At 41.4% G+C, this 12,304-nt stretch overlaps 1 protein-coding gene across 2 annotated transcripts in view; it reads right to left on the minus strand.

The window, feature by feature from the left end:
- The window catches only part of mdfic (MyoD family inhibitor domain containing), a 64,610-nt gene that overhangs the window by 19,375 nt on the left and 32,931 nt on the right, over positions 1-12,304 (minus strand). For both annotated transcript variants that reach the window (XM_078568058.1, XM_078568059.1), the window contains exon 4: positions 338-613. In XM_078568058.1, the coding sequence (XP_078424184.1) occupies positions 338-613 (276 nt within the window). The remainder of the gene's footprint in view (positions 1-337; positions 614-12,304) is intronic.

Below are 12,304 nucleotides of genomic sequence, written 5' to 3' on the forward strand. Positions count from 1 at the left end.
AGAAATTACTTCCTGTTGGTTGGTCAGGATGTCCAGATAAAGCAAAATGATTCATAAGCCTACAAGGGAACTAGATCATTCCCTTTTTTTAAAAAAAATATCTGCTTTGAAGAGTTTACTGAATGAAATAATCCTTGGCAAACAATAACTCAAGATTATGATGCTGTATTTCTTGAAATTCTTGTCAAATGAGTTATAAAAGCAATTTTTATTAAAAAAAAAGCCATGTAGAAAAATCACAGATAAGTAGCTCCTGGTTCTTAATAGTCATGTTTCATAGCATTATTTAAAACAAGCACTGGAATGTAATAAAACAATTCTGCATGGTTAAACTTACCTTCTGGTGTGGATGTTGGTTTCTGAGAGTTTGTAGAGCTTAATTTGCTTTTCCTGCTGCCATTACTACTCACAGAAAGGCTTGATTTGAGTTTTCTGTGCATTTTCTGAGAGACTGGAGCAGAGAGTTTTCTGTGGTCTGGAATCCCATGTGTGATCCCATTGTGGATTCCATTTACATTACTCAGACTCGAGTGGCCATTTTGCAATTTGCCAGTTTCCCCCTCAGTCTGTTCCAGTGCTGAAGTAGTTGGCCAAGGCAGCGATTGAGGTTGAGCTAAAAGAATATATGAAAGGAAGAAAAAAGAAAGCTGAAGCGTTATACTTTCCAAAAACCGATTCCCACCAAAAATCAATATCAAAGATTAGCAAAGTTGCTGGAATTCTGGAAGACAACCAACTGTAACAATCTTTCAATACAAGCTTTTAATCTAACATGTCAACACTAGAAATAACTATGCTGTACAATATATTTTTCAAAAACAATTAGTTGGCTATAATAGCACTGGTTTCAATATAATTTAGTGCACTATTGTTACAGTCAACACAATCTAATTGCATCTAAAAGGACAATTGAAAACAGAAAGAACAGCTGCGCTATAAATGCCAAAGTTAGCTCTTTTTCCAAGAAGCAAAACAGCCACACAACAGTCAAAAGTATTTCATTAGCTGTAATGAGCTCATTAGGTTGTGAAACGCACTATAAATGCAAGTCTTTAACCATTCAAATTTGATAAAACTTAAAAAAGCTAACTAAGAGCATGCACAAATTCATCATCAATAACTTGCATTTGCATAGCACCTATAACATAGTAAAACATCCAAAGTTGTTATGAAACAAATTTGACATCAAGCCACATATGCTTGGTCAAAGACGTAGGTTTTAAGCAGAATCTCAAAGGAGAAGAGAGGGGTTGAGGAGCAGAAAGGTTGAGTGAGGGAACACCAGAGTTAAGGGCTAAGGCAGCTGAACGTACAGCCACCAACATGGAGCAATTAAAAAGAGAGATATGCAAGAGTCTAGAATTAGACAGAGATCTTGGAGGAATGAAGGACTGAAGGGCATTACAGGAATAGAGACAAGACCGTGGCGAGATTTGCAAATAAGGATGAGAATTTTAAAACTGGATCTGGAGCCAATGTCGACCAGCGAGCATAGGGGTGCTGGGCGAACAGGATTTGATGCATGATATGGGCAGCAGAGTTTTTAACAAGTTTAAATTTATGTTGGATGGAAAATGGGAGACCAGCCTGAACAGCATTGGATTAGTCAAATCTTAAGGTAGCAAAGGCCTGGATGAGGGGCACAGCGGTACATCAGCTGAGGCAGGGGGCAGAGTAGGGCAACGTTACAGAGATGGAAGTAGGCAGTCTTGGTGATGGCATGGGTGTGTAGTTAGAAGCTCGGATCAGGGTTAAATATGACATCAAGTTTTCAAATGACTGAATAAGAGGAATGGAATCAGTGGCCAGGGAGTGGGGTTTGCGGCAGCGACCATAGGCGACGGGCTCAGGCTTCTCAATATTCAGTTGGGCAAAATTTCTGTTCATCTAGTATCGGCTGTCTAACAATTTGGTGCTAGTGGTAGGGTTGAGAGGTGGTGGTAAAGAAGAGCTGGTTGTTACTACCGTATAAGTGGAAACTTTCGGTGGGGTTTCGGATGACGTTACCGAGGGTGAAACACGTAGACAACCAAGCCAATTGCAGATTGAAATAGTACGTTAATTGGAATTAAGAATGAATTCTTTGATGTTGGGCTAAAATGTACAGTCCAACTACTGGAGGGAAACAGGCAAGTGAACCCACAAATTAGGGGGCCGTGCTGTGCCATTGGCAGGGCCTTAAGTGAGCAAGTAATAACCAGTTAAGAACCTCAGTCATCCGCCACTCCGATTTAACAGGCAAGTGGGAGAAACTTCTGCTCAACATGTAGCTCAACAGGTTTAACCCTGTGGGATGCGGGTCATTGAAGAGGGAAGCGGGGCATTCTAGAACAAGGGGCCATAGTTTTAGGCGAAGGGGTAGTAGATTTAACTCAGAGATGAGGAGAAATTACTTTTCTCAAAGAGTCGTGAATCTGTGGAATTCACTACCTCAGAGTGCAGTGGATGCCGGGACACAATAAATTTAAGGAGGAGATAGACAGATTTTTAATTAGTAATGGGTTGAAAGACTATGGGGAGAGGGCAGGAAATTGGAGTTGAGGCTGAAATGAGATTAGCCATGATCGTATTGAATGGCGGGGCAGGCTCGAAAGGCTGAATTGCCTACTCCTGATCCTAGTTCTTACGTTCTTATGAAAGGGGGTGGGTGGTGTACCCCCTGGAGACAGGTGGAAGCTCCGCCTCATAATAACAGGCCATTGCCCGAAAAATTAAGGTGAGGCTACCCAGCCAGCAGAGACAGGCTCGCCCCCGACATTTAGGCTGGGGTGCGAGGAGCCCACCCTCAGCTTATTTAAGGCCATTTAATTCAGATGAGGGGGAACTTCTTCACTCAGAGCTTGGGGGATCTTTGGGATTCCCCAGAGGGCTGTGGAAGATCAATTATTGAGCATGTTCAAAACAGAAACCACTAGATCTCTGGAGACTAATGGCATCAAGGGATATGGAGATAGTGCAGGAAAGTGGTGTTGAGGTAGATGATCAGCCATGACCTAATTGAATGGTGGAGCAGGCTCGGTGGGCTGAATGACCTAGTCCTGTTCCCATGTTTCTATGTTCCATACAATCCAACCTCCTCTCTGTAAAATGTTGGCAAGCTCTCAAACCCGAAACTGTAATTATTTTTATTCATTCATGGGATGTGAGCATCACTGGCTAGGCCAGCATTTATTGCTGATCCCTAATTGCCCTTGGGAAGGTGGTGCTGAGCTCCTTATTGAACTGCTGCAGTCCATGTGGTGTAAGTATACTCCACAGTGCTGTTAGGGAGTTCCAGGATTTTGACCCAGCGGCAGTAAAGGAACTGCGATATATTTCCAAGGCAGGATGGCGTATGGTTTGGAGGGGAATTTCCAGGTGTTAGTGTTCCCATATGTCTGCTACCCTTGTCCTTCTAGATGGCAGTAGTCGTGGGTTTGCAAGGTGCTATCTAAGGCGCTTTGGGGAGTTCCTGCAGTACACTGCTGCTACTGTGCGTCAGTGGTGGAGGGAGTGAATGTTTGTGGATGTGGTGCCAATCAAATAGGCTGCTTTGTCCTGGATGGTGTCAAGCTTCGAGTGTTGTGGGAGCTGCACTCATCCAGGCAAATAGCGAGTATTCCATCTCACTCCTGACTTGCCCCTTGTAGATGGTGGACAGGCTTTGGGGAGTCAGAAGGCGAGTTACTGGTCGCAAGATTACTAGCCTCTGACCTGCTCTTGTAGCCACAGTATTTATATGGCTAGTCCAGTTCAGCTTCTGGTCAATGGTAACCCCCAGGATATTGATAATGGGGGATTCAGGGATGGTAATGCCATTGAACATCAAGGGGCGATGGTTGGATTCTCTCTTGTTAGAGATGGTCATTGCCTGTCACTAGTGTGGCGTAAATGTTACTTGCCACTTGCTAGCTCAAGCCTGGATATTGTCCAGATCTTGCTACATTTGGACATGGACTGCTACAGTATCTGAGGAGTCGTGAATGGTGCTGAACATTTCACTGATGATTGCACACATCCCCACTTCTGACCTTATGATGGAAGGCAGGTCATTGATGAAGCAGCTGAAGATGGTTGGGCCGAGGACACTGCCTTGAGGAACTTCTGCAATGATGTCCTGGAAGGGGTCATCAATAGTGCTATCAAGTGGCACTTGCTTAGCAATAACCTGCTCACTGACACCCAGTTTGGGTTTTGTCAGGGCCTCCAACAACCACAAACATCTTCCTTTTGTGCTAGGTATGCTCCAACCAGCGGAGAGTTTACTCCCTGATTCCCATTGACTCCAGCTTTGCTAGGGCTCCTTGATGCCACACTCAGTCAAATGCTACCTTGATGTCAGGGCAGTCATTTTCACCTCACCTCGGGAGTTCAGCTCTTTTATCCATGTTGGAACCAAGGCTGTAATGACATCAGGAGCTGAGTGGCCCTGGCAGAACCCAAACTGGGCATCAGTGAGCAGGTTATTGCTAAGCAAGTGCTGCTTGATAGCATTGTTGATGACCCCTTCCATCACTTTACTGATGATGGAGAGTAGACTGATGAGGCGGTAATTGGCCAGGTTGGATTTGTCCTGCTTTTTGTGTACAGGACATAGCTGGGCAATTTTCCACATAGCCAGGTAGATGCCGGTGTTGTAGCTGTACGGGAACAGCTTGGCTAGTGGTGCAAGTTCTGGAGCACAAGTCTTCAGTACTATTGCCAGAATACTGTCAGGGCCCATAGTCTTTGCAGCATCCAGTGCCTTCAGCCATTTTTTGATATCATATGGAGTGAATCGAATTGGCTGAAGACTGGCATCTGTATGCTGGGGCCTCCTGAGTAGGCAGAGGTGGATCATCCACTCTGCACTTCTGGCTGAAGATTATTGCAAATGCTTCAGCCTTATCTTTTGCACTGATGTGCTGGGCTCCCCTATCATTAAGGATGGGGCTATTTGTGGAGCCTCCTCCTCCAGCGAGTTGTTTAATTGTCCACCACCATTCACAACTGGATGTGGCAGGACTGCAGAGCTTAGATCTGATCCGTTGGTCATGGGATCGCTTAGCTCTGTTTATTGCTTGCTGCTTATGCTTTTTGGCACGCAATTAGTCCTGTGTTATAGCTTCACCAGGGTGACATCTCATTTTTAGGTATGCCTGATGCTGCTTCTGGCATGCCCTCCTGAACTCTTCATTGAACAGGGTTAATCCTCTGGCTTGATGGTAATGGTACAGTGGGGCATGTGCCAGGCCATGAGGTTACTGATTGTGTTCGAGTACAATTTTGCTGCTGCTGAATTGGCCCACAGCGCCTCATGGATGCCCAATCTCGAGTTGCTAGATCTGTTCGAAATCTATCTCATTTAGCATGGTGGTAGTGCCACGCAACAAGATGGAGGGCATCCTCAATGTGAAGGCGGGACTTCGTCTCCACAATGAGAGAGTGTGGTGGTCACGCCTACCAATACTGTCATAGACAGATGCAGCTGCGGCAGGCAGGTTGGTGAGGATGTGGTCAAGTACGTTTTACCCTCTTGTTGGTTCCCTCACCACCTGCTGCAGACCCAGTCTAGCAGCTATGTCATTTAGGACTCGACCAGCTTGGTCAGTAGTGGTGCGACTGAGCCACTCTTGGTGATGAACATTGAAGACCTCCACCCAGTTTATATTGTGCCCTTGCCATCATTAGTGCTTCCTCCAAGTGGTGTTGAACATGGAGGAGCACTGATTCATCAGCTGAGGGAGGGTGGTATGTGGTAATCAGCAGGTTTCCTTGCCCATGTTTGACCTGATGCTATGAGACTTCATGGGGTCCAGAGTCAATGGTAACCCCCAGCATGTTGATAGTGAGATATTCGACGATGGTAATGCCATTGAATGTCAAAAAGTGATGGTTAGGTTCTCTCAATGGTGATGGTCATTGCCTGGCACCAAGTGGCAAGTAAAATTCATGCCACACATCAGCCCAAGCCTGGATATCGTCCAGGTCTTGCTGCATTTGGGCACGGACTGGACTAATCTTTATATAGTACCAACATTTGCCAAAAACAATCCATGTTCGGGTAACATGCCCATCTGACATTAAGTTATGGATAAACTGGAGCTTTCTCCAGCTCAACATCTGCAAGGCAAACAATCTTTTCAGTCCTCATCAGAAGCACTGCACTTGGTTCCTGATTTCATCTCCCTTTCTGACTGCTTACTCAGGCTGAACCAGACCTCTTGAATCCAGAGCCAAGTTTCAAGCCTCACATCTTACTAAACATCACTTACTTTGATCCCAGTGAAATAGCCTCTTTGCTACGTGCTGAGCCTCAACAATGCTGAAACTCCTGTCGATACATTCCTCACCACCAGGCTATTTCTCCAACACATTCCTCGTCAGATCATCTGAAATCTATCCCTCTAAGTTCCATTCGCAGATCATTCCTGCCTCTACCAGAATCCAACTGCTCAACACACTGATATCAAAGTTCTCAACCTTGTCTAGAAACCTCTGTACAGCCTTGCTCCATTCTACCACTGCAACTTTCTCCCTTTTTATTGTCCAGGTTTACTCCTGATGTTTTTCCAACTTTTGCTGTGTAACTCTCCAATTCCCCCATTGATGACAGAGCTTTTCAACATCGTGCCCAGGTACTTTCAAATTCCCTTCGCAAATCCTTCCCTCTTTCGACTGGCTGTTCAAAACCAGACTATTAAGCAAGTTTCTCTCTATAAAGTGTTGTGGGCCATTTCAGTCCATGAAGTGCGAGTTTTGCAATAGACACTTTTCAGCAAAAATCTGGAAAAACTGGTTTAAAAGCTCAGGAAAATGATTCCACATATCATGTAAAATGATAAGCCAAAAGGCGTCCTTCTCTGCTGTTATTACTCTGACTAAAAATAAGAAAAGAATGTCTGCTGCTGAGCTCAAGGCCAAGTTAACCTCTGAGGTTGGGTAATTAAAAGGTTTGTCTTTCTTACATGAAAGGGCTGAGAGTAAACCTCACTCTTCATAGTTATTATAGAGTAAAATCAATTTGCAAGTTAAAAGTGATATCACACATGATGCTCATCACTACAGAGTTTGGTTCAGGATGAACACAACTGTTCCTCCTTTGCCTTTTACACAGGATCCCCAAATAAATACTTCAAGTAGGAAACAACTGAATAGCACAAGATCAAGACAAGTCCAGAATTGATTTCTAAATCATTCCCACTTCTCCTGCCAAAGTCATTTGGGAATTATTTTAGCATTTATAAATAAAAATTTAGCAATTTTAATGTTCTGGTTTTGGTCAGTTTTGTCAGATTTGTCTAGAAGTTAGAAATGTATTCAAGATTGAAACACATTCAAGAGGTTCACATCTCAATCTCACACGTATCAAACCTCCAATGTACCATCAGTCTTTATAAAACGCAGCAATGCAGAACCACTAACAGTTATAACTATACAAAATTCTAAACTCAGGAAGATAGGTAGGGAGGGAAGGGGTAATAGAAAACATGACATAGGCAGTAACTATTCCAAAGTTGAATTCTATATCTATAGTGAGCAATCTAGTATCCTTTTCCACATGTATTATTCATACACTATAGATAATTCTTCTCCAATAAACACTGAACAGATTCAGGGAAGAGACTGACAAATATCTGCTAAACTTGCAGTCTTTTTTGCAGGTAGATCAAATGAACAGCCATGCTCAATTGATATAGAAGATTACCCACACTTAACCACCTTGCTCTTTCACAAATCCAGAATTCAATTATCGTAGTGTTTTATAGTTAGTACAATCAGTAGTTTGGCCCAGGAAGAGCAACAAGAGGCAAAAGAAAATATGTTATCAGCCAAGGTTGAAAACTATTAGTAGGATCAATGGATCATCTTTAAATACAATATAAAAAGGTGTTCAGTCTTTTGTTATCTTGTCTTTATAGTCAGAAACACGACTTTTCCATTTCATTCCATTTCAGGTTCATAAAAAAGATTCGAAAGTTCAGATGAACCAGAAAGAATTCATCTGGAACACAAAGTTTGGATGCTGCTAAGTAAACAATGATCTGTCTTAATGATAGACAAAGTTGCTTACTAATGAGGGTTTACAACTCATTTATCCAGCAACTTATATCACATCCATTAGATAAGTATTTTCTCATCTCTGGAATTTAAATCACATGGAGGAGTGGCAAACAGTGAGGATGACTTAAATTGCCTGCTCATTCTATGTCACGTTACAGGCAAGTGGCAGATGGAATTTAATAGAGAAGTGAAAGGTGATTCATTTTGACAGAAGGGGTAGGAAGAGGCAATATAGATTAACAGAACAGTTCCAAAGAGTGTGCAGAAAGGGGGGCCTGGGAGTGCTCGTACATCAATCTTTGAAGGTGGCAAGACATACTGAGAGAGTAGTTAGTAAAGAATATGGGATCTTGGGCTTCATAAAGAAGCATTGAGTACAAGACCCAAGGAAGTTATGCTGAACCTTTAAGCAGCTCTGGTTAGGCCCCAACTAGGGTATTGAGTCCAGTTCTGGTCACCGCACTTCAGGAAGGATGCAATAGTTCTCGAGAGGATGGGAAAGGGATTCTCCTTGGAGCACAGGAGATTGAGGGGAGATCTGATAGAAATGTACAAGACTATGATAGGTTTGGATAAGGTAGACAAGGAATCACTATTCCAAGGACCAGGGGGACACAGATTTAAGGTTACAGGCAAGAGATGCAGGGGTATTGTGACAAAAAGCCTTTTATTTGTGCAGCAAGTGGTAATAATCTAGAACTCGCTGCCCATGAGGGCAGTGGAAGTGGAAGCAATGATGATTTCAAAAGAAAATTGGATGGGCACTTGAAGAAAATAAATCTACAGGGTTACAGGGATTGAGCGGGGGAGTGGGATTGACTGGATTGCTCCGCAGAGAGCTGACATGGACTTGATGAGGCTTAATCAGCTGCCTCTTTAAAAACAATCATGGCTTTCCTGTGAAAGAAGAAGTGTTTGTGTACACGGAGCTGGATGAAATTCACTGTGTTAACCGAGGGCACTGGTTTATTCTTTAATATGTTCCTCCTAGAGGTCAAAAGAATAGAAACCTGGAAAGCATTTACACACGCTATACAAAGGATATTTAAGGAGACTACAAATATCTAACTTATATGAAACTGGACAGGATATTTCCAAGATGTGCTTTGGCCTAATAAATTAGAACAGCGATATAGCTGCCTGGGTTTATCAAGGTCAGGTCGGGTTTACAGCGCTGACATAAGAGTGCGACATCTCTTATGATCTTCTTCCCTATCTAAGAACAACTTAAACCAAATCACTTGTAAGCAGTAGGTGTTGATGCAAAATAGCATCAGAAACTGTGGTGACTCTTGTGTATATCCTCTGGATTTTGATATAACCAAGCTGTGTGGTATTGGGGCAGAAGAGATCCTTCATGTAGTCAAAGAACAGATACACAGAGGTACACAAGGTCAGAGGACCAGTTTTTTGGAAGAGAGAGGGTGTACACAACATTTTAAAATAAAATTATCTCAAAAGGTCAATTTTGATGTATGCATATGTGTGTATGTGCCCAATCTATGAGAGGTGGACGGAAGAGTGGGAGAAAAAAAGGTTACAGACTTAAGAATGTTTCTTGCCAGGGTATGTGTAGGACCTGTAAACAGACACTATGGAAGCTATTCCTAAATTAAAGTATTTGTACTGAAAATATTACCAGCTATCCTTTCAATAATGTGATATTTACAGCGCAGTGTCGATTATGTTACTACGTCAAGTTCTTCCTGAACAGTCTGCCCAAGTTAATAGGTAAATTTAGGGTGTCAACGTCATGGGTACACAAGAAGTCAAATGAGTATAATGAGCTTGGTGTCCCTCTGTTGATTTAAGAACTTTAACATTGAAGACTTGACTACACAATCAAAAGTAGAAATGGTAAAAGACTGAGAAGGTGGGCTTTCAGTTCAATCTGCTGCGTAATATAGCAATTCTTGCCAAGGTTATATGGCCTAAGCTAATTTCTCAAGTCTTTCCAACGTATGCTAAGTATGAGCATAATGGAAGGTGGAGGTACCTTAAATCTTAAGTGTCAAGTTCACAGCTTCATCTTTCTATCACTGAAGCAAGACAAAATAGGCCGACTCGCAACACTTAGAACATACATTGCAGAGTTGTGTCCATTTGGTTACATACAAGGTCTTTGTGTAATCAACACAAAATATTGAAATAACTTGCCACTAATTGATCCATGTGTTGATCATTCTGACATTAGTTCTAAATTTGTTTTTTTTTTAACAACTAATTTGGACCTTTGTCCCCTTGTCCTACTCATAAGGTTTAGCTTAGTATAATAAAGCTAGGAGTCATAAATCAAGATAACTAAGATAATAAACCCAATAAGGAGAAATTTCTTTACTTGGTGAATGGTTAGAATGTGAAACTCACCCCACTGGACATGTTTGAGGTCACTAGCTTAGATGCTTTAAAAAGGAAACTAGGATACAAAAGAAAAAAAATAGAAACAGATATACTGAAAGGCAGAGATGAGGTAGATATAATGGAAATTTATAGGGCATATAAATGTTAGCACATTCTGTGTAACTCTATAGAATGTTGCAGCTGCCCTGCAGTATTTTATTATTTTCCCATTGCAACTAAGAACTGAAATAACTGATTTTTTTACCCACATTTTGTGAAAATTACAGTTTGGAGAACAGCAGCAACCTTTCTGAAGGCAATTACATGAAATAGAAAGACATTCTAACCTAAACATTGATTACTCTGGATTCACTAAACTATAAGGGGAACCATGAATCTTGGCTAGCAATTGGATTGCTGTGTAATCTGCATAAGATTACAGGGATTATTTATGATGCTTAAAAACACAACCCATAAAATTTCTATCAGGTCAAGTAACAGCACCACAGTCTACAACATGATCATCCATCTCACATAGAAGCAAGTCAAGAAAGTTTTCAACAAACATTTGAGGAAGATAACAGATATTTAGCAACAGGTAGATTGCACAGATTAACTCAATTAACTTGCCATAAATCAAGCAAGATCAAAATCAGTGACAAAAACCATAAGACTACCTTATCTGAGCACGCACACAGATTCTCTCGAGTAGTGAAGCAATAAAAAGAAAACTCAATGAACATGGATGGAATTCACATGGAAAAACTGGATAGTTTGCTGAGGTGTGTCCAACCCAGTTAAAACTGACCCAAGTGTTTGCAGTCATTAGATTTGGTATTAAAGTTCTACACAAGCTTTTGGATCGGTTTATATCACAGCTAGTAAACAATTCGGAGATATTCTAAAGGGTAGTTGTTCAACAATATCCCTTATGCTTTGTTATGCCATTTTGTAATATTGGGGGGGGGGGGGGGGGGGGGGGGGGGGGCAAATTTCTGATCAATCAATACACCAGAGTAATCAGCAACTTTTTGTTGCTGACCATTGATCCAAAGCCAGATATTACAGGACTGAGGAAAACATTTGTTGCAGTGATTAATACAAAGGCAAACATCTTGCCCACATTTCAGTTGACCCAAATATTTGAGGACAGTATCAGATGTCAATATTGCTAATTATTAATTTACCATGCAGACTTCCCTCCCATTAATGAGTTTAGAACTAAGATATAGGACTAAATTTGGGCAGTTTTGGCTGAGAACTCAGCAACACAATACATGTAGACCCATGTCTAATTAATAGAGGCACTCAAGGACAAATATCACAGTTGACAGCTAACTATGGAACAGGACTTCCTTGAGATAAGGCACAGTGCTGATAATGAGCTGCGTACAGTTTTTTTTCCCAAGTTATATATGGCTGAGTCAGTGGGGTGTCGTACTATGCTTGTTCGTACCTTCCTCCTTTACGAAATTTTAATTGGCATTTCTAAATGAAATTCCAACATTCAAACCCAAAATATCTTATATAGAAACAGTGCTTCATCTGAAAAATCAATGACGACAGAGGGAGAGAAAGCAGTTTTCTGTTGATTTCTCAATCATGTTGTTTTTGGACACTTGCACTTGCCACTTTATTAAAGTCTTTTTTATTCAAGGTGGTACTTTTTGATTGGTATGGAATTATTTGCATTGCAAAAATCATTCCAAAGTCATATCTCATATCCCTTTGATATTCTGCTGTTGCAGGTATTTGTATGCAGAAGTTCTTTGGAAAGAGGTATATCATAAATCAAAGATAGATGTGGAAAATCAATTGTCCACACTTTATCAAAGTACAAACTCAAAGAAAATATTGTTCGAAATGTAACTTATTTTATAGTTAAGCTTCAAAATGGTCCTGTATTTCAGTTTGAACTGTACATAAATATCTGTGAACTTTG

The sequence above is a fragment of the Cetorhinus maximus genome, chromosome 22 (genome assembly GCF_964194155.1).
Source record: "Cetorhinus maximus chromosome 22, sCetMax3.hap1.1, whole genome shotgun sequence".
In the NCBI taxonomy this organism is placed as follows: domain Eukaryota; kingdom Metazoa; phylum Chordata; class Chondrichthyes; order Lamniformes; family Cetorhinidae; genus Cetorhinus; species Cetorhinus maximus.